This window comes from Mastigoproctus giganteus, chromosome 5, assembly GCF_048544385.1.
Source record: "Mastigoproctus giganteus isolate SK-2022 chromosome 5, ASM4854438v1, whole genome shotgun sequence".
Lineage (NCBI taxonomy): Eukaryota > Metazoa > Arthropoda > Arachnida > Uropygi > Thelyphonidae > Mastigoproctus > Mastigoproctus giganteus.
The window spans coordinates 205589437-205611921 of NC_143579.1; the positions used below are offsets into that span (position 1 = coordinate 205589437).

At 37.1% G+C, this 22485-nt stretch overlaps 2 protein-coding genes across 4 annotated transcripts in view; one reads left to right on the forward strand and one right to left on the reverse strand.

Annotated features, from left to right (window-relative positions):
• The window catches only part of LOC150086027 (uncharacterized), a 228680-nt gene extending 227493 nt beyond the window's left edge, over window positions 1-1187 (reverse strand). For 2 of the 3 annotated variants that reach the window (XM_090373659.1, XM_090373657.1), the window contains exon 1: window positions 880-1187. The gene's annotated coding sequence lies outside the window, so the exon portion shown is untranslated. Of the gene's footprint in view, window positions 1-510; window positions 566-879 lie in introns of those variants that run through there. The other variant, XM_090373658.1, reaches the window with a different exon arrangement.
• A 6705-nt stretch (window positions 1188-7892) lies between these two features.
• Window positions 7893-22485, forward strand: part of LOC150086028 (zinc finger HIT domain-containing protein 3) — a 33305-nt gene continuing 18712 nt past the window's right edge. The window contains exons 1-2 of the mRNA XM_090373660.1: window positions 7893-7968; window positions 19330-19469. Coding sequence (XP_090229786.1) covers window positions 19402-19469 — 68 coding nt within the window. The 5' untranslated portion in view covers window positions 7893-7968; window positions 19330-19401. The remainder of the gene's footprint in view (window positions 7969-19329; window positions 19470-22485) is intronic.

The following is a 22485-nucleotide window of genomic DNA, read 5'->3' on the forward strand; positions in this document are numbered from 1 at the left end:
ACATTTCTAATCTTGGACTGATGCACCTCATTTCCCAATTTTTATGCAGTAAAAAGGGGTTAAGGCTAAGCAATCCTTTTATTCAAAAGGATGTCTTAGTCAGTGTGAGATAATGCAAAATCAAATCCACATGCTTCCACAAAAAAGTACAGCTCAAATCAGCTGTTAACAGCTGTATTAAGCCTTTTAAATGCCTGGACTCAAAAGAAAATGCTGCCACCACTCCCCATCACATGAAAATGTCCCAAAAATACTGTATTCATTTTTTCATTACTTGAGTAGAAGATAAGGTCTCACTGATGCTATTTATTAAGCAATCCCCAAGAGGGCTGCTGATACATCAGTTGCAATAAAACAATATCATTGTACCTGTTTTTGAAACTTTGCCCATAAAATATATACAAAAAAAAAAAAAAAAAAAAAAAAAGCGTGTTACAAATGGGTTATGTCATTACGGGTTATGTTAAAAATTATAACAGCCTGTTTACATTAAAAAATATATCGATATACCTAGAATTTGTCACAAGAAATGAGACAACTGCTATAATTTGAACACTTCGCACATTATTTTGTCTCCTTTTTTCCGAAACGCCCAACCAGTCACCACCTCCTATTTTTCCGCTATTATCAGCTATACGCCATATCAAAAACGGATTATCAAACTTTCAGTATATAAACCAATTGACAGTAAGAAATTATGGAAGAATTTTGTTGATCATACTTCTTAATGGGTTTGTAACTTATCTTACAAAACTTGAGATTTCCAATAACAGATTTCCTACTACACATACCTAAGGTGCGGCTTAATTTAGCGTTCACAAATAATAATAAAAAAAATTAAAATTAAATTAAAAAAAATTACATAATAGCGTAAATTACCATATTCCATACACCAAACAATGATTTCAACAAAACTGCTGCCTTCCAATAATCTAAACCGAAAATAAAAATCCAGTGTACAGCACCGGAAGTGCACGAAGTTCTCATTTTCAAAAGAAAGTTACAAAACTGTATACATCATTATAGTCGGTGAGTTTATGGTTGCCTACTGCTGCACACGATATGAAAATAATTTAAACTTTTCACTGCTTCCTATACACAGAAGAATGATCAATTTGAAAAACAAAAACCTAAAATTAATTGAATTAGGCACCGTTATTCCATGAAGCAGCAGGTGCCTAACGTAAACATCCGGCCGGGTACAAACTTCACCACGAGTTGAGAATATGAGGCAACATACTTACAGGAAAAATTATACAAATATCTTGAGGAAAAAAATAATATATATATATATATATATATATATATATAACAGAAAAATAAAATACATGTAATACTAAAAAATTACAAATCAATCTGTGCTAAAATGATAATGTATTTTTAGCACCTCTCAATCCCCAAAGGTGCCGAATTTTAAAGAGTTGACTGTAATAAATAAAGAATAATCAAGTAAACCCTGAAAAAATATATTGCTTGATCAACATGAATTGCATAATGGGGGGGGGGGAATTGTATGGATGAATCCACATGGTTGGAGAGGGGAGACTACACTCAGATCATAATTAGAACAATTGTGCATTTCCAGTAAGTGTATCTGCCTGTGTATTCTGATGCCAATTCGTCTATTGTTGAACGAAAAACCCGAGATGGTGAGGAGGAGAATATGCGACCTGTCGCCTGGGATTGACTAACTCTACCATGCCGTGAAAACAGTCCATAAAGACCTACCTTCTCTGATTAAACAGGAAACTATCATACTGCTAGGACCGTCACGGCAGTGAGGGGGAGGGAAGAGCGGGAGCCGAAGAGTCAGGGGATCTGAACGATTGATTTGGCATGATTGTTAAACACCATGGGGATTCGTTTGCGTCCAGAATTTTCAGCTTCGTTGCTGAAATAGTACTGACTCTTAATCCATCTTTCTTCTTTTTAAATAATAGTTGGTTTTAAAGAGCACTGTCGAAACTAGAAAAGATAGGAAACACAGAAAGCATAAAAAACCAAGTCTTTGATGTTTTTCCAAGCTTGAGAAATCGTATCGTCAAAGATTTTGAAAGATTATTTAATAAACATATACTACATAGTTTAATGTGGTGTTTGTTTTGGTTTTTTTTTTATAAATAAAAAAAATATACAGGGTGTCTCAAATATACACGGCATAACTTCAGGAATGAGTTCCTTATATGTAGACAATAGAAATATTTTATATCAACATAGTTCTGGATATGCTTGGTTTCCGAGTTTTGAAGGTCTGTCTATGACATTTAACTGTTCACATCACCTTATAGTAACTGTTCAAAATGTCAACCTTCTGCCTGAATACAGGCCTCACATCGACGTCTCATGGAGTCGCGAAGACGATGCCAAATTCCTGGCATGTTTCGTATTGTCTCACAACCTGCCACAATTCGATTGCGGAGAGTTCCCACATCAGCTACCGGAGTCGAATACACCAATGACTTTAAATGGCCCCACAAGAAGAAATCTAGTGGGTATAAATCAGGTGAGTGTGGAGGCCAGGCAGTTGGTAATTGCGGGCTAGGTGGCTGAAATGTGCGGAGTGCCATCGTGCATGAAGTTTGCCTGTTGACGAATGATCAGTGGCGTGTCGTCCAAGAAATCAGGCATGTTGCTTTCCAGAAAGTTTCTGTATGCCTGCCCTGTGAGTTTGTTTGGAAATACATGGGGCCCAAATAACTTATCACCAAAAACATCCACCCAGATGTTGAGGCTGAACCGCTGTTTGGTGATGTGATGTGTTGGAAGAATTGCATGTGGGTTTTCCTCAGCCCATACATGCTGATTGTGAAAGTTTTGGATTCCGTCTCGTGTGAACTGTGCTTCATCTCTAAATATCACTAAGGAGGGAAAGCGAGGAGTTGTATCACACTGCTGCAAGAACCACTGGCAGAACATTACTCGCGCAGAGTAATCTGCTGATGACAAGGCATTTACCCGTTGCAGCAGGTAAGGCCACAGTTGGTGTTCCCGCAACACTCTCCAAATAGTCGAACGTTGAACACCCAGTTGCATTACTATTCTGCGTGGTTCCAGGAGAGACATGCACAACACCCAAAATCTTCTCCTCTATTTCAGGAATCGTAGATCTTGGTCGTCCTAGTCCTATGCCGGCAGCACGAGGTGTAAAGGTCCCATGTTCACAAAGGCGGCGATGGATACCTTCAGACGTTTTCCTGTCTGGACATCTTCGTCCTGGGAACCTCCGTGGTACAAACGACGAGCCTCCAAAACATTGCCGTCCGCCAAACCGTACATAAATTGCATATCCGCTTGCTCCTAATTTGAGTACATGGTCGGAATGGAAAACCACCAGATTCTTTCAGTACCTTGTGATGAAGGAAATCACCTGCGGGAGATAAGACATTCTGGTTAATAACCAGGGAACCAAGCATTTCCGGAACTATGTTGATATGAAATATTTTTATTGTCTACATTATTATTATTATTATTATTATTATTATTATTATTATTATTATTATTATTATTAAGCGTTAGGTACAAGGAAGCCTGAGGCTTATGCTGCACCAGCCAAAAAAAAAAAAAAAAAAAAATTTCTGAATTACACCCAGAGAAAAAGAAAGAAAGAGAGAGAGAGAAGTAGAAGTGAATCACCAAGAAAGAGAAGGATGATGATATCCAGCTCGGGACCCTGGGTGTGCCAAGCCCATATGAGGAACTCATTCCTGAAGTTATGCCGTGTATTTTTGAGACACCCTGTACACATACATAATAGTGGAAATTATTATATTCAATACACCAAACAATAAGTTTTTCGAAAATTATTATTTTAGGGCCACCCGTAATTTCTTACATATACCCAAATATGTATTATGACTGTAAATTGCGTGTGTTCTCTGGTCGATTTGCCTGTTTTGTTGGATGAAAAAAACCCAGTTTCTTGAGGGGAGAAACCTTGCTATCTACGCCTGAGACCGATTAACTCAGACACGGAGTGAAAAAAGCCCACTAGAGTTCCTCGCGTCATCGACGGGATTCGAACCCGGGGCCGTTTCCACTGGTGGAGGAAGGACGGTGACGCAATAGTTCAATAAAGGAAAACCATAAGTTCAATAAAACTGCTATGTTCCAATAATCGAATTCCCATACATTTGTGTGTATGGTGAATTAAGTTTAGAAATATTTACTACCATGTGTTTAGAATTATTTTCTCCCATATTATAGAGCAAGTCCATAAAAATGAAAGTGGGACATTGTTTTTTGTGGCAGCGTACAAATAAAATCAAATTATTATTTTAGAGTTGCCCGTAATTAAATACATTAACCCGTATTTGTGTCTGTAAATTGCGCATGTTCTATGGTTGATTTGCCTGTTTTGCTGGACGAAAAAACCCCAGTTACTGGGGAGAAAAACCTTGCTATCTACTCCTGATACCAACTAACTCAGCCACGGAGTGAAAAAAGCCCATTAAAGTTCCTCGCGTCGTCGACGGGATTCGAACCCAGGCCTTTTCCACCAGGTGTGGGGAGGACGGTGACGATATCACTGTGCTATCCCCGCAGACATGGCAGCGTACAGGTTCGATTTCTCAATGTACGTGTTTACTCTAATTATTATTATTAGCCATATGGTGCAAGGAAGCCTGAGGCTTATGCCACACCCGCCAAAAAAAAAAAATTTCTGAACTACCCAAGAGGAAGAGAGAGAGAGAGAGAGAGAGAGAGAGAGAGAGAGAGAGAGAGAGAGAGAGAGAGAGAGAGAGAAAAGGGAATCACCAAGGAAAGAGAAGAATGATTATATCCAGCTGAGGACCCTGGGTGTGCCAAGCCTATATTCTACCAGATGTGAGCCCTTGAGACTAATAACTGAGAACACTATGTTCAAGAAAATCCAGATTAATGGCTTCTCTATGAATAAGATGATATTAAGCGTTATTTGAGAATTAACGAAATAAGCTGAACTAGTTTTACATTTTGATTTGAAGAACTACAATTGAAACTGCTTCCTTGAATGAATCAAGAAATTCGAATTTCGCAATCACCCTATTTATTACTCTTTCCCCCATAGCTACGATAAGTTTTATTTAATGCTCATCGATTTCTCAGTATATATGTCAACTCCTACAACTCACGTGTCCGTAAAAATCAGTACACATCCTTCCTTCCAGCAAATGAAAAATCAACCACAGAACACATGCAATTTACAGATAATATATTTACAGATGTGCGGAAATTTGTATATACGGCGCAATATAGCCTTAATCGCGGATTATCTAAAATTCTACTCCAACAAACAAAGAAACAATCTACAGTTCCATAAACTATCTTACGATCGCTTTGGACATTTTTAAGCTTAATCTACTTCAAAAATTATCCTTTTTGAAAAGAATCTTTTCAAAAATAATCCTTTTTGCGAGATATAAGACAAGACTGAGTTTTAGAAAGATTGAAATCAACTAAATTGTCTTTGCCCCACTGGAGAATTACCTGGAGATCGGCATTTAAGGAATTGGAAGCGGATATTTGAGAAGTTTAAGCTGATTGAGCAGGGCAAGGTTTCTCAAACTGAAAAGTGGAATGCAATGTGCTATCATCGGTAAAGCTATGGATAGGATTTATGATCAATGGAAGAAGGTCATTAATATACAAGAGGAAAAGCGTGAGGGAAAGAACTGAACCTTGGGGGGCACCAGCATTAGTGGAGAAGTTAAAAGACAGAGATCCATCTACCATCACCCTCAGTGAGCAATCAGAGAGAAAACTGGATAACCAATTACAAAAAACAGTTGGCAATCCATAAGACGGAAGCTTGTTTAGGAGCTCTTTATGCCAAACACGATCGAAAGCCTTTGAGATGTCAAGAGCAACTGTTTGTGTTTCACCAAAGTTTTCCATTGAATTTGTCCATAAATTCGTAACATAAGTTAGAATGTCACTGACGGAATTCATACTGGCGAAACGTTGATCAGGCGGAAGGTTTCAAGATTAAGAGTTCATGATTAATTTACTTCTCCATTATTTTAGAAAGAGTAGAAGTAATTGGAATAGGACGATAATTTGATGGGACGGATTTTTCGCTCTTTTTATGAACTGGCTAGATATGAGCAAATTTCAAATCAAAAGGAAAAATACATTTGGAATAAGAAAGTGAAAAATGGCCGCAAAGAACAGGAGGAAAATTTAGGAGCACAGGTTTTGAAAACAAGTGGAGAAATACTATCAGTACCTGGAGCGTTCTTAGCCTCACGAGTGTTCAAAATCCTTCTGACATTCTTCTGATGGAAAACCACACGAGACATTGAATGGAGTGTACTTGGGAATAGTAGGATGTGGTTTAACAAGATCGAATTGGAATAAAAATGGGATGCTAGCAGGTCAGCTTTATTCTTGGCTGAGATGACAAGAGAACCATCTGGTTTTGACAGAGGTGGGAGCAGAGATGGGCAAAAGTTGCGCCCAATAGTTTGGCAAGAGACCAGAATGCAATGCTCGGCTAGCATGTGGACAAGAAACAAATTTTATACTCTTAGCCTGTTCAAAATCTAGTTTGGACTGATTAATAACTACTTTACAATTGTTGCGAGCTTTGGTTTATGCAGAAAATGAACTTTCCTGAATGACCATGAAACAAGTCAGTTCTATGCCACCTTAAGAATACCTAAGCGGCTGGAGACTAGGCACCTGCAAGGCGATCTGATTGAGGTGTATAAGGCCTTAAATTGGTTGAGCACGTTGAATTCTGATTGGGATTCTTCCACTTTCTCAGATTACGAACCTGAGGGGCATAAATTCAAATTGTGGAAAGACAATTGTAAAATAGATGTGCGGAAATTTGTATTTAGCCAGCGGGTGGTTAATTGCTGAAATAAACTGCCATTTGTCTTTGTAGAAGTCGATAGCTTAAATAAATTCAAGGAGGAACTGGACAAACATTTAGAAGGAATGGATGTGTGAAATTGTTTTTTTTTTCTTTTTTGCTGATGTTACATAACCCATGTTTAGTCTCCAGAGCAAAGTTTCCGGCATCCCCCTCCCCCCATACTTCTCCTTCAACCCATGCACGGTACTAAGTACTATAGGTTTTGATACCTTGCGTGTTTGGAGTTTTCATAAAAAAAAAAAAAAAAAAACTCATACGCTTGCTTTCTTGCATCACATGCCTCTTTTACTGCTACTAGTACTATTACCCTTACGGTGGCAACGGTCAGTTACGATATACAAAATTCTTCTCTTGAACTACCTTTGCACATTTATAGGAAAAACCGAGGTTTAGATAAAATAAAGAATTCTATTTCTGCGAAAAGTCTGTCCCTAACTTTTCGCAATATAATATACATAACTATATTTATTCTATGGTCAGAAGCATATTAAATATCTCCCAGGGGCTCACATCTGGTGAGTATGGACTTGGCAAACCCAGGGTGTGAGCAGGATATCATCATTCTTCTCTTTCTTTGTGATTCCTTTCTCATCTCTCTCTCTCTCTCTCTCTCTCTCTCTCTCTCTCTCTCTCTCTCTCTGTCACACAGGGTATTTCAGAAAATTTTTTTGGCTGGTTTAGTAAAAGCCTCAGTCTTCCTTGCACCATATGGCTGATAATAATAATAATAATAATAATAATAATAATAATAATAATAATAATAATAATAATAATAATAATAATCTGGTGAGCATGGGCTTGACAAACTCGGGGGCCTGAGCTGGATATCATCATTCTTCTCTTTCTTGGTGATTTCTCTTTCTCTCTCAGGGTAACTCGTGAATTTTATTTTATTTATTATTTTTTTTTTTTGGCTGGTGCCGCATACGCCTCAGGCTTCCTTACACCGTATGGCTAATAATAATAAATAATAATTCTCACTGTACAATTATCCATTACTTTTTCCGCAATTATAATTAGCGACTTTGGGGGCGCTGGTCTCTGGCTTTGTACTGTTGTCTTAATATCACAGGGTAGTGTGCGTGATATGTTACTACTTGGGTTTTGTGGTTAGTATTGTTTATGTTTCTTGATTTTTTTTTATTATTGATTGATTGGTGTCGTGGGAATTACCCATATTGACATATACAGTATATATATATAAATAAATAAATAAATAAATAAGATAATTACAATTACTGGGTTTTTACCTTGTAAACCATATGAATGATTTGTGCTTGTTTGGTACGTAACTGAAACTGGGATCGACAATTGCTAATGTGGTTTTGCTACGGTTTTCTTCCATCCGAGTATGTTTTATGAGATAGGATATTGCTTCAATCGTACAGCTCCTTTGCAATCTGGATTCAGTGTCCGATTAAGGTACGGGCTAGCAGAGCTTTTCCTCCAGCCGCCATTCTTTAAGGGGCATAAAAAGAGAAAAACAATGAGGCGAAAATATCAATATTCATAATAAAGGTCACTGAAAAATCATTGTGCACGGAAATACCTTCTGCCGGCATTGTGTGGATTCGCTACAAGTTTTGGCTAGTTGCTCATTGAAACATGTTTGATTGCTTGACCACATAACTAATGTAGAAATTCTGTTCAATAAATACTGGAATCTAGTCTTCTACCATCAGCTGCAGATCCTTCATTGTTTCAAACAGAATCGGCATAACCTTTTTTTTAAAAAAACAGTTTCAGGTGTTAGCGTAGGAACGTAAAAAAAAAAAAAAAAACTTGATGACAATACATCTGTTTTGAAATGCTAAATTAGCGCCACATATTTCGTGCGGTATTGGTCACTATTTCTTCGCCGTTCACCCCCCCCCCCCCCCGTTTTTCGTTAGAAAGGAAAAGAAAAATGAGAAACTTGGATGTTTGAATAATCACTGTTGATTTGTCACTTGTTTTGTTGCTAATGCATGCAGAGCAACGGTCACCTATATAGCACATTTATTGCACAGTTGAAAGCTGCAGCCTTTTCGGTTTTCAGTGAACTCAAGTTAGTCAGCATTGTCATAAATGAGGTAACACATTTTGCATATGGGAAACCTCATAAAACACTGGTGCTATCAGAAATTTTCATGTGGAATATACAAAATATGAAAAGAGTGCTTTGTCACTACTGTCTAAGACACCAACAATAATATACTCTCACATATTTCATGATACCCATGTTAATGTAGGGGTTTTTGTTTTTGTTTTTTGCCCCATTTGTGTTTGTAATATTCCTTATCACCCTCTTTTTTTTTTTTTTTTCATTGTGTTTCACATGAATTTTTTTGTATGTAATCTGCTTATATACTCTTTTTATTATGTTCTTTTTTTTGTGTTTTCTATTTGTAGTGTTTTTTTATTAAATATAAATAATTAAAATTGCTTGTATGGATTCTTGTTATTTTTGTCTTTATATATTTTTTAAAATGTTAGAATAACGTTAATATTAAAATTAATTAAAAGTTGCCTGTAAACTGCAATAAATTTTGATAATTGATGTTAATGCACCAGGTCACCATTGCACTTCTTCAAAATGCAGCGAGCAAAGCAATTTTCTGCATTTTTAAAACATGAGTGATACACCATGGATACATTTTTGGTCATCAGGTTACCATTGCTTTCTTCAAAATGCAGCAAACAAAGCAACATGATGCTCTTTTGGTCATTGTAGAATGCAGTTAGTGAGTGAAGCAGTGACCTAAAGAAAGTAATCCAATCACTACAGGTTGAATGATGGGTATGTAAGCAGAGCAACCCAATAGTGCACCAATGCCATTATTTCATTACAAAAAAAAGTTATTTTTTTTTTAACCACATTTTTCAAATTGTGGTTTAATATCGTTGTCTTCCAGAAGCTTTACAATTAAAATATACAATTCTGCCAGGTAACATTATTTCTCCTTCATATTAATTCAGATATACTTTCTGGGTCTGGAAGTATTCTTCCATTTTCCCCTGATAGTTAATAAGAAAATAATACTTGCTCAAAAAAATTGAAAAATGATTTATCTGCTCTCTTAAATGTGTGTTTGTAATTGTGAATGTCTCTTTCATTTATAAGTATTGGATCTTCTGATAATCAAGTTAGTTCTTAGTAAAAAAATTAAAAAAAAAAAATTGACTTCATGCATTCTTATAAACCTGACTGAAGCATACGTGTGCACCATTGCATATTGAAGTATACACCAAGCATGCACCAATTCATATTTAATAAATAACTTGACAACCTAGGTGCTATTCTCTTTAAACTATGATATCTAGAAGTTGTGCACATTAGCAGTCATGGGTTTCTGCACCTTTCAGATTTAACAACAGACATTTTTGCTTCATATGTAAGGTTTGACACTCTGATTAAAGTTGCTGAACAAAGAATGAAAAAGCGAAACAAATAATGGAAGACGGCAAGCTCTCCATTTTGAAAAAAAAGCAAGGGTAAGCAAATCAATATTCAAGACTGTGCTCGTAATGCTTAGAATTTGTTCCCCAAGGATTTATTGCTAATGAGATTTTACCATTGAGTTCTGAAGCATTTGATGCAAAAAGGTGCAAATTGTGGGCAGACAAGCAAGTGTTACATCATGATAAGTCAACTCATGTTGTCATATCATTGAGGTAAAATCTGTCAGAAAAATGGATCCTTCAGGTGTAGCATGCTGCCTACCTCTCCTCATCCCAATTTTTTGTTCCCAAATATCAGAATTCTGCTGAAAGAAATACATTTTAGGGCTTTCAAGAAAGACCAACAACACATGTTGAAAGCATTAAAATTTACATCTGTAAATGAATTTTCGAAATCCTTTCAATCGAGACAGAAAAGATTGACCTGGAAGGGGACAAAAGCATATTTAAGTTATATTTTGATTTACTTATAAAATCATTTCTGTAACTTTCTAATCATACCTTGTAGAGCACATCCAGTAATCAATGTTTCAACATGTTTAACCCCAGAGACTCACATCTGGTGAGTATGGGCTTGGCACACCCAGGGTCCTCAACTTGGTATTATCATTCTTTTCTTGGTGAATCCCTTCTACTTCTCTCTCTCTCTCTCTCTCTCTCTCTCTCTCTTTCCCCCCCCCCCAAGATGCTGCATTATCCAAAAAAATTATAAAATGCATTTTTTTTTTATTGATTCAGTGCTAATATTCCTGCAGCAGAACTACAGGTAGTATTAACACTAAATCATATAGAGTTCAAATCAGTTGTAAATATCATAATATTTATAGATTCGCTCTTCTTACAGGCTCTATGAAATACTATTAATGTTGCCTATCCTATCTTATGAAAAATTCATGATGCACTAATTAGACTGAGCTTACAAAACCTAAATCACAATTATTTTGGGTCCTGGAATATGTAGGGATAACTAGAAATGAATAGGCAGATCAAAGAGTAAAAACAGCCACCAAGCAACACATCAATCTTAGTTTCATCTATAGACTACAAACCAGTTGTCAGATTCAGAGTAATAAACAAATTAAACAAGTATTACAGCCATGGAAAACCAGAATAAGAACTGCCTTTATAAGGTTGAATAGGTAAAAAGAAGTAATGTTAATTAGATTATAGATTAACTTTGAATAAACAAATACTAATAGTATTTGTTTATATTCAGAGAATTCTTCAATCAGCAGAGGATTCTTCCCTGTATCCAACGGTATAGCATACTGTGTCAAACAGCGTTTTCTGCATTAGTTAGTACAATGAAATGTCTCTATAGTGGGTACCTTTTCAGAAAATTTAAATTCACTCTCACTAATTATTCACTCAGAGTTTTTTTCATTGATTATCATTGTACATGTGTGTTACAGTTCATTAACTTTTAAATAACAACTTTTAGTTAACACATAGTTAACTTCTAGTAAAAATGAATATAAAAAATAGCTTTGTTTAGAGCATTTCATTTTCATCATGGATAATTAGATCAATTATCCATATTCATCGTCCATATTCATCATTTTTGTTCACACAGAATTCTTTTATAATGTAATAGGATACCGCCTTTAATGGGTCAAATCCCTTCCTTTTTAAATTTCTGTATACTGCCCTCCTGTAAACAAGAAAAATTTCATTTCTTAAAAAATTAGCACACAATTAATGTAATATCTAGGGAAAATCTCAACTATTATTCCAAGAGAAAATCTGCACACACAAATAAACTTTGCATGTAGGGTACATACACAACCACTATTTCCCACTTCCCACTGTTGAGTGAAAGTGGTATGGGTGGGGTGACACAAGGAAATTGTCATTGGCCCTTAGTCAAAAAGCTTTATGCATGCCATTGTCACTGAAACAGTTGTGAAAGCAATGTCACATAAGTGTTTTCATGAATGTACAGTGTGTACACATACTTACCTTTACAAAACAAATGTGTGAAAAGGGTGCACGGTACAAATCTGAAACCACTTCCAAGTAAAAGAGGATATCTTCAGGTTTTTATTCACCAACGAGAAAATGTGCTTACCACAGTAGATGGCAACAAAATTCCATCCTCTTGGATTTGTCATTGTTCAGCAGCTTCTGTATGAGCTGTAACTTGTATATGGTTTCATCCTCACACTATGACATAACATGTTAAAATCTATCTGGATTCACTAAATTACAGTTGCTCAGAGCGAAATGGATACAAAATACAGATTGCGACAGGTTTAATAATAATAGGAAATATACACACGTTATATTAGATTAGATACAAAGCTTTCGGTTTTTTAGTTAACCTTCTTCAGTTGAAATGAAATGACAGTTACAATGGAGGTATGTACTGCCAATCTCGTACGTGAAGTGCGTGGCTAATTGTTTGATGTTGAAGCCTGTGGCCGTGATGTATGTGGATGTGGCCAGCGTTTGTCAGTGAACAGGATCGTTGCTTCGGTGATAGGGTGGACTTGACAACCACTGTTCATGTTCACTGAGGTATTGGAGCATTTGATGTTTAATGACTCCAACCAGGTGCGGCGCAGATAATGGCGGAACTTATCCACAATCACGACATCACGGTGTGGGTCAGTGTCATGGTGGGTTGCCCAAACGTGTTCGGCAATAGCTGAGTGCTCTACATCCGCTAAGCGGATTGTTCTTTTGTGTTCGGAAAGGCATTTTTCGAGCCGTCTCCCAGTTTCCCCGATGTAGCAGCTAGTGCAGTCACGGCAAGAGATGCAGTAGACCAATCTGCTCTGTAGTAGGGAGGGGACAGGTGTTTTTAACTTAGAGATGAGGGATCGTAATTTTCTGCCTGGGAGTTGTATGCACTTTATCCCATGTGATTTTTAGATTCTACAGACCTGTTGTGATAGGTTTGGGTAGTATGGGATAAAGGCGCTCGCGGCTGAGTCATCACCTTGGATGTTTCTGTCGGTCGCATGTCTGTAGGTCACACCTGTCAAGGGTATTGATGGGATAGCCACACCTCGTAAGATCCACCTTGACTTTAGCGATTTCGGCGCGCCTCATTTACAGAGCTAGTGTGTGTCCAGGCGCGAGTTAGTAAGGTTCGTGCAGTGGCAAGAAGATGGCTACGTGTGTGTGTGTGCTGACTGGAAGTTGGTAAATTGGCCAGCACACATAGGTTTACGATGGACTGTTGTCTTCAAGCACGTGCCCTCGCGCCGGACAAGGATGCCTAAGTATGGTATGGTGTTGTTTGACTCTAGCTCGATCGTGAATTTTATGAAAGGTGACAGAGAGTTGAGGTGGTCTAAGATTCGGTCACCTGAATTTCTGGGGATAACTATGAACACATCGTCCACATAGCGACACCAAAAGGCAATGGGATCTGGTACGTTTGTAAATGCACGACCCTCTAATTCCTCCATCGCGATGCTTGCCGTGACCAAACTAACCGGGGAACCCATGGCTGTGCCATGTACTTGCTGGTAAATGGAGTCGTTAAACATGATTGCACCGCCTGTTAAGCACAGTCTGAGGGCGGTGGAGATATCGTCTGGTGTTAGACTGGTTCTGCTGCCAAGGGTTTCGTCACTATTTAAGAGTTGTTTTGCACATGTGATGGCAAGTTCTACTGGGATGGAGGTAAAAAGTGAAACTACATCAAACAATGCCATAACTTGATCTTGTGAGATGGATATGGTACGGATCCTTTCTATGAACTCACTACTGTTGGAGACGTTGTTGGTGGTCTTGCCTACTAGGGGAGAAAGGAGCCTCGAGACAAACTTAGATAATTCGTAACTCGGTGAGCCACAACAGGATACAGTGGGTCTTAGTGGTGTGTCTTCTTTGTGTACTTTCGGTAGTCCGTAGAATTGTGGGATCTGGCAGCCGGAGGCACGGAGGTGATTACGTGTTGTGTTATTTTCTTCTGTTTGAGCCAACTGTTGACGAGGATGTTCACTTTCGACTCCCATCGTTCCAAGGCTTTAATGGGGGGGGAACGGTTAAGGGCTTGTAAACAGAAGTGTCCTGCAAGAGCAGCAAGGCTTTCGTCTCCTAATCTGCGCGGTTCATTACGACTGTTCGACATCTTTTGTCTGCCGGTTGGATGACAATGGATGAGCCTCGTTTCAGTGTCTTAAGGGCAGAAATTTGTTTGTGGCTGAGATTGGAAGAAGTGGGGCGAGCATGGTGTAGAACTGCTGCAGTTTTTAGGCGAATTGTGTTTGCCACATCTTCAGGGAAACGTGTTAAACACGCTTCTACACCTAAGGTAATATCAGTGATCGGTGGGTTTCTTGGTAGAACAACAAATTTCATACCCAGAGTCAATAGGTCTATTTGTTCTGTAGATAACTGTTTGTTGCTCAGGTTCAATACAAAATCTGTGCAACTTGTGGAAAGGGTATTATGCTGATGACGAAATTGATGGGATTCATTAATTAAAGCATCGAACTTACGTTTTTGACGTGTACAATAGCGTTCAGATTCTCTGACGGCTTGGTAGCACAAGGTATAGATTATATTGGTGTAAATAGGATTGGGAACTAGACTCCCGATCCTTTGTATCTAATCTAATATAACGTATGTATATTTCCTATTATTATTAAACCTGTCACAATGTGTATTTTTGTATCCGTTTCGCTCTGAGCAATTGTAATTTAGTGAATACAGATAATAATGAATCCAGAGCGCACAGGCCTCTTTAATCATATGTTAAAAACTGTTGACTATAACATGTTAAGCTTACAACTGGTATATATTGTATGGGTTTCCCTGGGCTTTGCATAAAACACCTTCAAACCAGCTCTGCCACACCTTTACGGACTTTTGTTTGGCCACTACCTCTGCAGGATGGTTGCCCAACCAGACATCATTTATGAATTTTTCATACCATTGCAGAACTGTGAGTCTACCTGGTGGTTTCTTTAAAAAGAAACCACCAGGTTGACTCACTGTTTTGTGCTTAACGGTTTTGCACTTATGTTGCCATATACTGTAGAGTATATTTTTTCCAGTTGGTGAATAAAAATGTGATGATATCCTCTATCATTTAACCCCAGGGGCTCACATCTGGTGAGTATGGGCTTGGCACACCCAGGGTCCTGAGCTGGATATCATCATTCTTATCTTCCTTGGTGATTCCCTTCTGACTCTTGTTCTCTTCTCTTCTCTCACTCTCAGGATAACTCAGAAATTTTTTTTTTTTTTTTTTTTGCTGGTGCAGCAAGAGCCTCGGGCTTCCTTGCACCATATGGCTAATGATAATAATAAGCTGGAAATGGTTTATATCATGTATACTATTCAAACAGTAATGTTTTAGGAGTAATAATGTGAAGGAGAGGTTTGTGGGTGCTCTGTATTTGTGGTCATGGAAAATTCTCATGGTAGACTCCATTGGTTGAGGAGTGGTTTTTTTTTTTTTTTTTGGAAGAAATGTATTATAGCTATATTCTCTCTCTCTTTTTTTTTTTTTTTTTTTTTATGTATGTATGCATGTACCACAAACTGAAACCTGTATGTAGACTTGCTATGGTACTTTTTTCTTTTTTAATTCTGGATTCTTTTTTTATTTTTTATTTTTAATTCTTTTAATTTCATCACTTAGCAAGTTAAATTTTATTGACTTGCTAAGTGATGTATAACAGTGGAACTGCATCAGACAGCCGAAATAAGTTCTTTAACATTTCTTAACAACAGTAGTGATTGTATTAACATATTATGCCATCTGCTCCATGAGTAATCCATGGCCATCGCAAGTCTAACTAGTATTACTGTAATGATCTCTGCCTTCATTGTAAATGCCTGCTGACCAGCAAAAATGAGCATGTTTGTCAATTACCCATGAAAGTGCCCCTTCTGGGGAGGTTGAAAATAGGAAAAGGACACCTATTGAAGTATCTGTATCCATAGAGATTATCCATTTTGGAGAGCTCATCTAACATAATTTTTTATAAAAATTCTTGCCAGGACCCAAGCCTGAGTAAACACAAGAGGCATCCCTTTTAGAGCGGTATCCGTTAAAGGGAGGTTTCTCTGTACTTGTGTCATCCTTGTACCACAGACATTCTTTGGTAATAGAAATAGGATAGCTGATGAACTTTCTTAAGTAAATAAACCTTTACAATCAAATGTAAAATAGTGAAGAACACTATGCAATGTGAAAAGTGAACTGTTTATTATAAACATTTCACTTTTCACATTTCACAGAACACAAAATAAAAAAACTTTGACCTATAAAAATATATGCTCATCCCATCAGTACTAATAAATGTGCAAGTTTTGGTTTATTACAACAGATGTGTCAGTAATATACAAAAACACAAATTATTGGCCAGGGAAAAAAAAATAATAATAAAATTAAAAAAAAAAAAAAAAATATATATATATATAAAGTTTAGACTTTTAAGTTAAAGTAAATCATATAATATGGAGATAGTTGTGAAATAAGTGTTCAGTTATATTATAAAAGCTGTATGGCAAATGTACTTAAGTGTGCAAAGCAGCAACAAAGGATACAAAAGTATATAAGCAAGGTTATGATAGTTCTCTCTCTCTCTCTCTCTCTCTCTCTCTCTCTCTCTCTCTCTCTCTCTCTCTCTCTTGCTTAATTATTATAACCTTGCTGATATATATATATATATACAGAGTTGATTCAGGAGGAATAGTAAATATTTTGGGAGGTTATAGTATCGATTATTCTGAGTAAAAAAGTTCATATAAACATGTGCCCTATTCTCAGTGGATAGTAAAAGTGTGTTTAGGGTCAAACCAAGGAGGTGGGGGAAACCCTTGGTTTCCCCCATCTCCACGTAGTTTACATTGTGGGTGAACCAGTTGACTGAAAAAACCACAGATTTAAAAGTGTTTGGGAATTGTATTTGTGTGGTGTCTTGTACCATTGTTCATCTGGTCATTTAGCTGCTGGACCCCTGCTGAGGCTCAATGTTGTTTGTGGATACTGAGATACAGCTGTTTGAAACTGATACACAAATAATTGACAAATTTTTGACAGTTCACAATAAATGTTCGAAAATCCCACAGCCAACCTCAGTGCACTTTGCAACCGTTGTGGTAATATGGCTTGTTCTTCTTAGGTCCTCTTGTCGTTCCTTTATGAGAGTAGCAGTATCCAAAATGCGAGTGAGCAATTTCGTCTCTTGTATTCATCTTTTCCTTGTATACTGCGCTTTTCATCCATCACTACAAACAAAAATCTAACGGAGCGAGGTCTGGAGATCCTGGCCAATGAACAGGACCACCACAGCCAATCCATCATTCAGGAAAGTTTGAATTACATATTGTATCACCAGATGGGTATAATGTGCAGGAGCTCCATCATGCTGAAATACCTATCAAACCTTGTAGCCAGGGGAACATCCTCCAATAGTAGTGGAAGTTCTTTTTGCACAAATTCTAGGTAAATGGGCCCTGTAAAATGATTTTATAACACAACAGGTCCATTCAACTGATTGTTGATGATACCGCACCACACATTTATAGAAAAGCTATATTGAAAATATATTTCTACAGTGGCATGTAGATTTTCATCTGGCCACCTGTGAGAGTTACGGGTGTTGTTGATACTGTCACAGGTGAAAGTAGCTTTATCGCTAAACAGTATTAATGGAATTAATCAGCGATTAGCATTTACCCACCGACAAAATTCCAATCACTGGGTGCTGTCTCCTGGTTGAGGGTGTTGCACCCACTGTATGTTAAATAGATACAAGCCGTGCTCATGTAATGTATGCCTTACTCTTGTCTGTGGAACACCGATGCACGTAGAAATACTTTGTGTGCTAATAGTAGGACTACAATCTACCAACTGAAGAATATGTTCTATTTCATCCACATTTTGTTCATTTGCACGTTCGGAAGAAATACAAGTGCTGGGAACTGTACCAGTCTCATGCAGTTTGGTGTAAACACTCTTCGATCCGGTATTCTGCGGTTAGGAAACCATCGATAGTATTCTCAACAAGCAGTAATAACACTTCCACCACAAAAACCGTAGACAAACACCATACCAGCATATTCAGCATGTGTGAAGATGCGCGGCATTCTTAACAACACTTCTACCACCAAACAGCATCAGGTTATAACTGCTTCTTGGTCACATCTGATTCAGGGAGCTGTGCGTGTCAGTTTCAAACAGCTGTATCTCCGTATCCATTGAGAATTGGACATGTTTATATGAACTTTTTTACTCAGAATAATCGATACTATAACCTCCAAAAATATTTACTATTCCTCCTGAATCACCCTGTATATATTTTTCAAAAGATAAATTCGTATGTGGAAATGGTGTGTTTCAAAATTAATACTTCAGACTTGTAATTCTTGTAATGTAATGTTACCAACTGGAAAATATAACAGTAATATGACATCATGGATATGTGAGATGCAAATTTGAATATGATAATTATATTGTGTAAAAGGACAGATTTGCCGAGTGGGAGGGGGTGATGCTTTTATTTAAGAATCACAGAAGATTCTGATACAGTATTACCAGTAGACACAGGTTGCCTATGTAACATTGAGCTAGTCTGGTATGACATAAACGGCCACCGGGCTAACTGGGTGGGTAAAGTGCCTGTCTGGCAACCCAAAGGTCGCGTGTTCGAATCCCGCCTTGGGCTTGGATCAGAGTAGAAAATGCAAAAACCTTGGGAGGTGCAATATGGCCACATAAGCCGATGCACCAACAACTAATAAAAAAAAAAATGACATAAACACTGGGAAAACAAAAGTAAGATTTGGAATTTGTTATACCAAATGACTGCGATGAATATAATGAACTACTATACAAATAGGATGGAACAGACAGATTAGATTGCATTTTCATGGGGCTTTCCAGATATCAAATGGAACTTATAGATTGAAGAAGATAAGTGAAAGTAATTTGATGTGTACTGGAATTTTTGATAACTTTAATTCTGAAATTTTCATAAAAATTTCTAGTTAGTTTTTTATAATTGTTTGGGTTAAGCAAACTAAATGTTTGTTTACTGAATATTTGTTTTTATTTTCAGACTGAAAAAAACTACAGTTATTCTTGTTCACTGTAATAACAACACAGTGGAACAATTGCACACACAGTGATCATGAAGGGAGAATGTGTTGTATGTACAGGACAGCCCAAGTACAAGTGTTCAACATGCTACATAAAATAGTAAGTTAATTTTTAGAAGATTCATTTGCAGGTAAAGTAATTTGTGTTTGTTAACATGGACCCTATAGCTGCAGAAATCTTACAAATGTAATTCAAATGTGTATTTATTTATTTTACAAAACATCAATATGTTTTGTAAAATAAATAATAATAATTGAGACAAGAAATTGTTTTATATATTGACTTGATCAAGCAGCATAAGTGTAGAGCAGCTCCAAAGCACATTCCTTAGTAAATGTCATAAGAACAGAGCATTGTGTTGAGGACTAACTGTACTGCATTGTCATTGTGCAACTTAATGTAATAGTGTCAAATTTTTAGCATATGAGATCAACCATAATCTTAAGATATAACAATAAACATAAACCAAATGTATACAAGTTTTGAATAGAAAGAAAAAATTATCTTGCAAGTGTTTTTTATTTTTTTTTATTTAAGCATGTGAGACGGTTCAAAGTACTTATATACAATTTGGATTATTTTTCTTATTAGAGAATTTATTGTATTATTTCAAATTAGCAGAAAGACAAGGCCATGAAGTATGTTGCATCATGTCTGTAATTGTATATATATGTAATTAATTTCTGGGTTGTTTTAAATTACTGCCGAAGCAGCCATCATATATGTGTGCCTGCATGCACATGTACATGTCAGTTTATTGGTGTTTGAAAATTCTGTATATTCTAAAGCAACGGCGGCTAACCTTTTCCTGTAGCATGTCACATATGCTAAGGAAATGTGTCATGTGCCACCTGGGGGCACATGGCACATTCTAACAGATCCATAATCTGTTAGAATCATGCCCCCCCCCCCCTCCCATCCTGATCCATGTCTGTCACCACAAAATATTTCGTGACTGTGAAGGAATTTTAAATTTTATACCAAGTGCCTGTAATAGAAAATAAATTAATTTTACATGTATAAAATAAATTTAATATACACTGGTGTTCAAAGAAAGTGCATTAACCAGGAATTTCACATTTCTAACCCTAGTTCACAATTATATGTTACATTAATGACTAGCATCACAAATAGAAATATAAACAAAAGATTATCAATAGTTAAGGCAAAGCTAAGTAATATTTGACCGGTTCTCCCAAAATGAGCATTTGCAACCTTTATACAACAGTTTTGGTAAACATGACAATTATGGCTGAAATGTTATCAGAAGCCCTCAGTTTTCTTCAGTTTATCATTTTAAATGGAAAACAAAATGAAAAGTTCACCAGGGGCAAACTAATATTTAGTTGAACTGCCTCTGGCCCCGCAGCACACCGTCAAGGCATTGACAAGATCAATTTCTGAAGATAACCAACTGATAGTTCATGGTTCCGAACACGAATTATGGCTTCCTGAAGTTCACGAAGGGTCTTTGGTTTCTTTCTGGCAACTGCAGATTCCACACGATGCCAACAGTTCTCTATAGGATTCAGGTCTGGGTTGTTTCCTGGCCAGCTAACAGTTATAATGGACTGTTCTTCCAACCATTTTTTCACCTGTGACAAATGTAAACACATTACTGTCGAACCTCTAATGCAGAAATGAAGCTAGAGTAACTACAGAAGTTCCTACTTGCACTTTTCGCTCGATGACAAGGATCAGAGTCGTCCTGAAAGATGCAGTTACTTGGCAGGTTGAAATGGTCTCTAATGGTTGGCAGCAATTTGCCTTCCAATATAATCGGGTATCCATTGGCTTTTACGGAACCTTTTACAAATTGCAGGTGACCTACTCTGCGATACAAAATGCACCCCCATATCATTTGGCTGGTAGGGAATTTCACTGTAGACACCATACAGTCTGGATGGTATTCTTCACCACATCTGCAGCAAATCGTTTGTCTCCCATCAGAGCCATGCAGGTTGAATCTCTTTTCATCCGAGAAAATAACTGACTTCCACTGCTCAGGGGTCCATTTGACATGCTCCTTACACCAATCAGTTGGGCCTTTTTTCATTTTTTGTGTGAAGGGCTTCTTAGGACGATGGGCTACAAGTCCATTTTTGAAGAGGCATCTTCTGACTGTTACTGCACTTGCTACCACTCCTGTATGTTCTTCCCATTCTCTTTTCAGCTCAGACAAAGAAGCTTTACGGTTTTTAAGGCATAAGCGCACGTTTTCTTGTTTTGGCGTAGACTCATTTTCATCTGGTTCCTTTTTTCCTATCAGCAGAACCAGTATTCTTGAGTTTGGAAAGAAATCTATTCACTGTCGACTGATTAAAAGACACTCTATAAGCAATATGACGGGAAGAACAATATTCCTCACGTAAAGCAACAATAGCACTTTCTTCGCAGCGTCAACTGCACTTAACTCTCCATCCTGACACAAGCGAGGAATGACTGCAACCCTTGCAGAGTGTGCTTATATAGCTGAAAGTAACAGCTGATGCAATATTACATCATCACCTATGCATGTCAATCTTATCTGATGCAATCTGTAAGAAATATTGCCGTATACTTACAAAATTCGGACAACAATTACAATTTTAAGGGGTGATGCACTTTCTTTGAACACCAGTGTAGGTTAAAAATAATTTTATTTGTCCTAACAAAATCGATGTTATTCACTAATATCCCTACTTGCATGTGCTAAATTAATGCTAAAGGGCGGTAAGTGTGAAATGCAGATTCCCATCATTTTGATATGTGGATCATAATTTCAGACAATAAAAGAGGATTTTAAACTGTAATACAGTAATACCCCAAAGTTACGCGATAGGTGGGTCCGACGAAAATCGCTTAAGTCGAATTCGCGTAAGTTGGGGTACAACTTTGCATATAAATACATATAAATTTTGTTTAATTGGGACCAAGGACTAACAAAAACACTAGTTTAAAAGAAAAATATTTAATAAAATTGCAGTTATTTATACATATTAATACAAATTATGTATTAAAAAAATAAATGAGTTACGTAAAAAAAAAAGTTATTTCAATGTCGATGGCTTCATAAAATCTAACAAATTCGTCTGACGACACAGCACCTTTTTTTCACGCAGAATTTCTTCGTAGC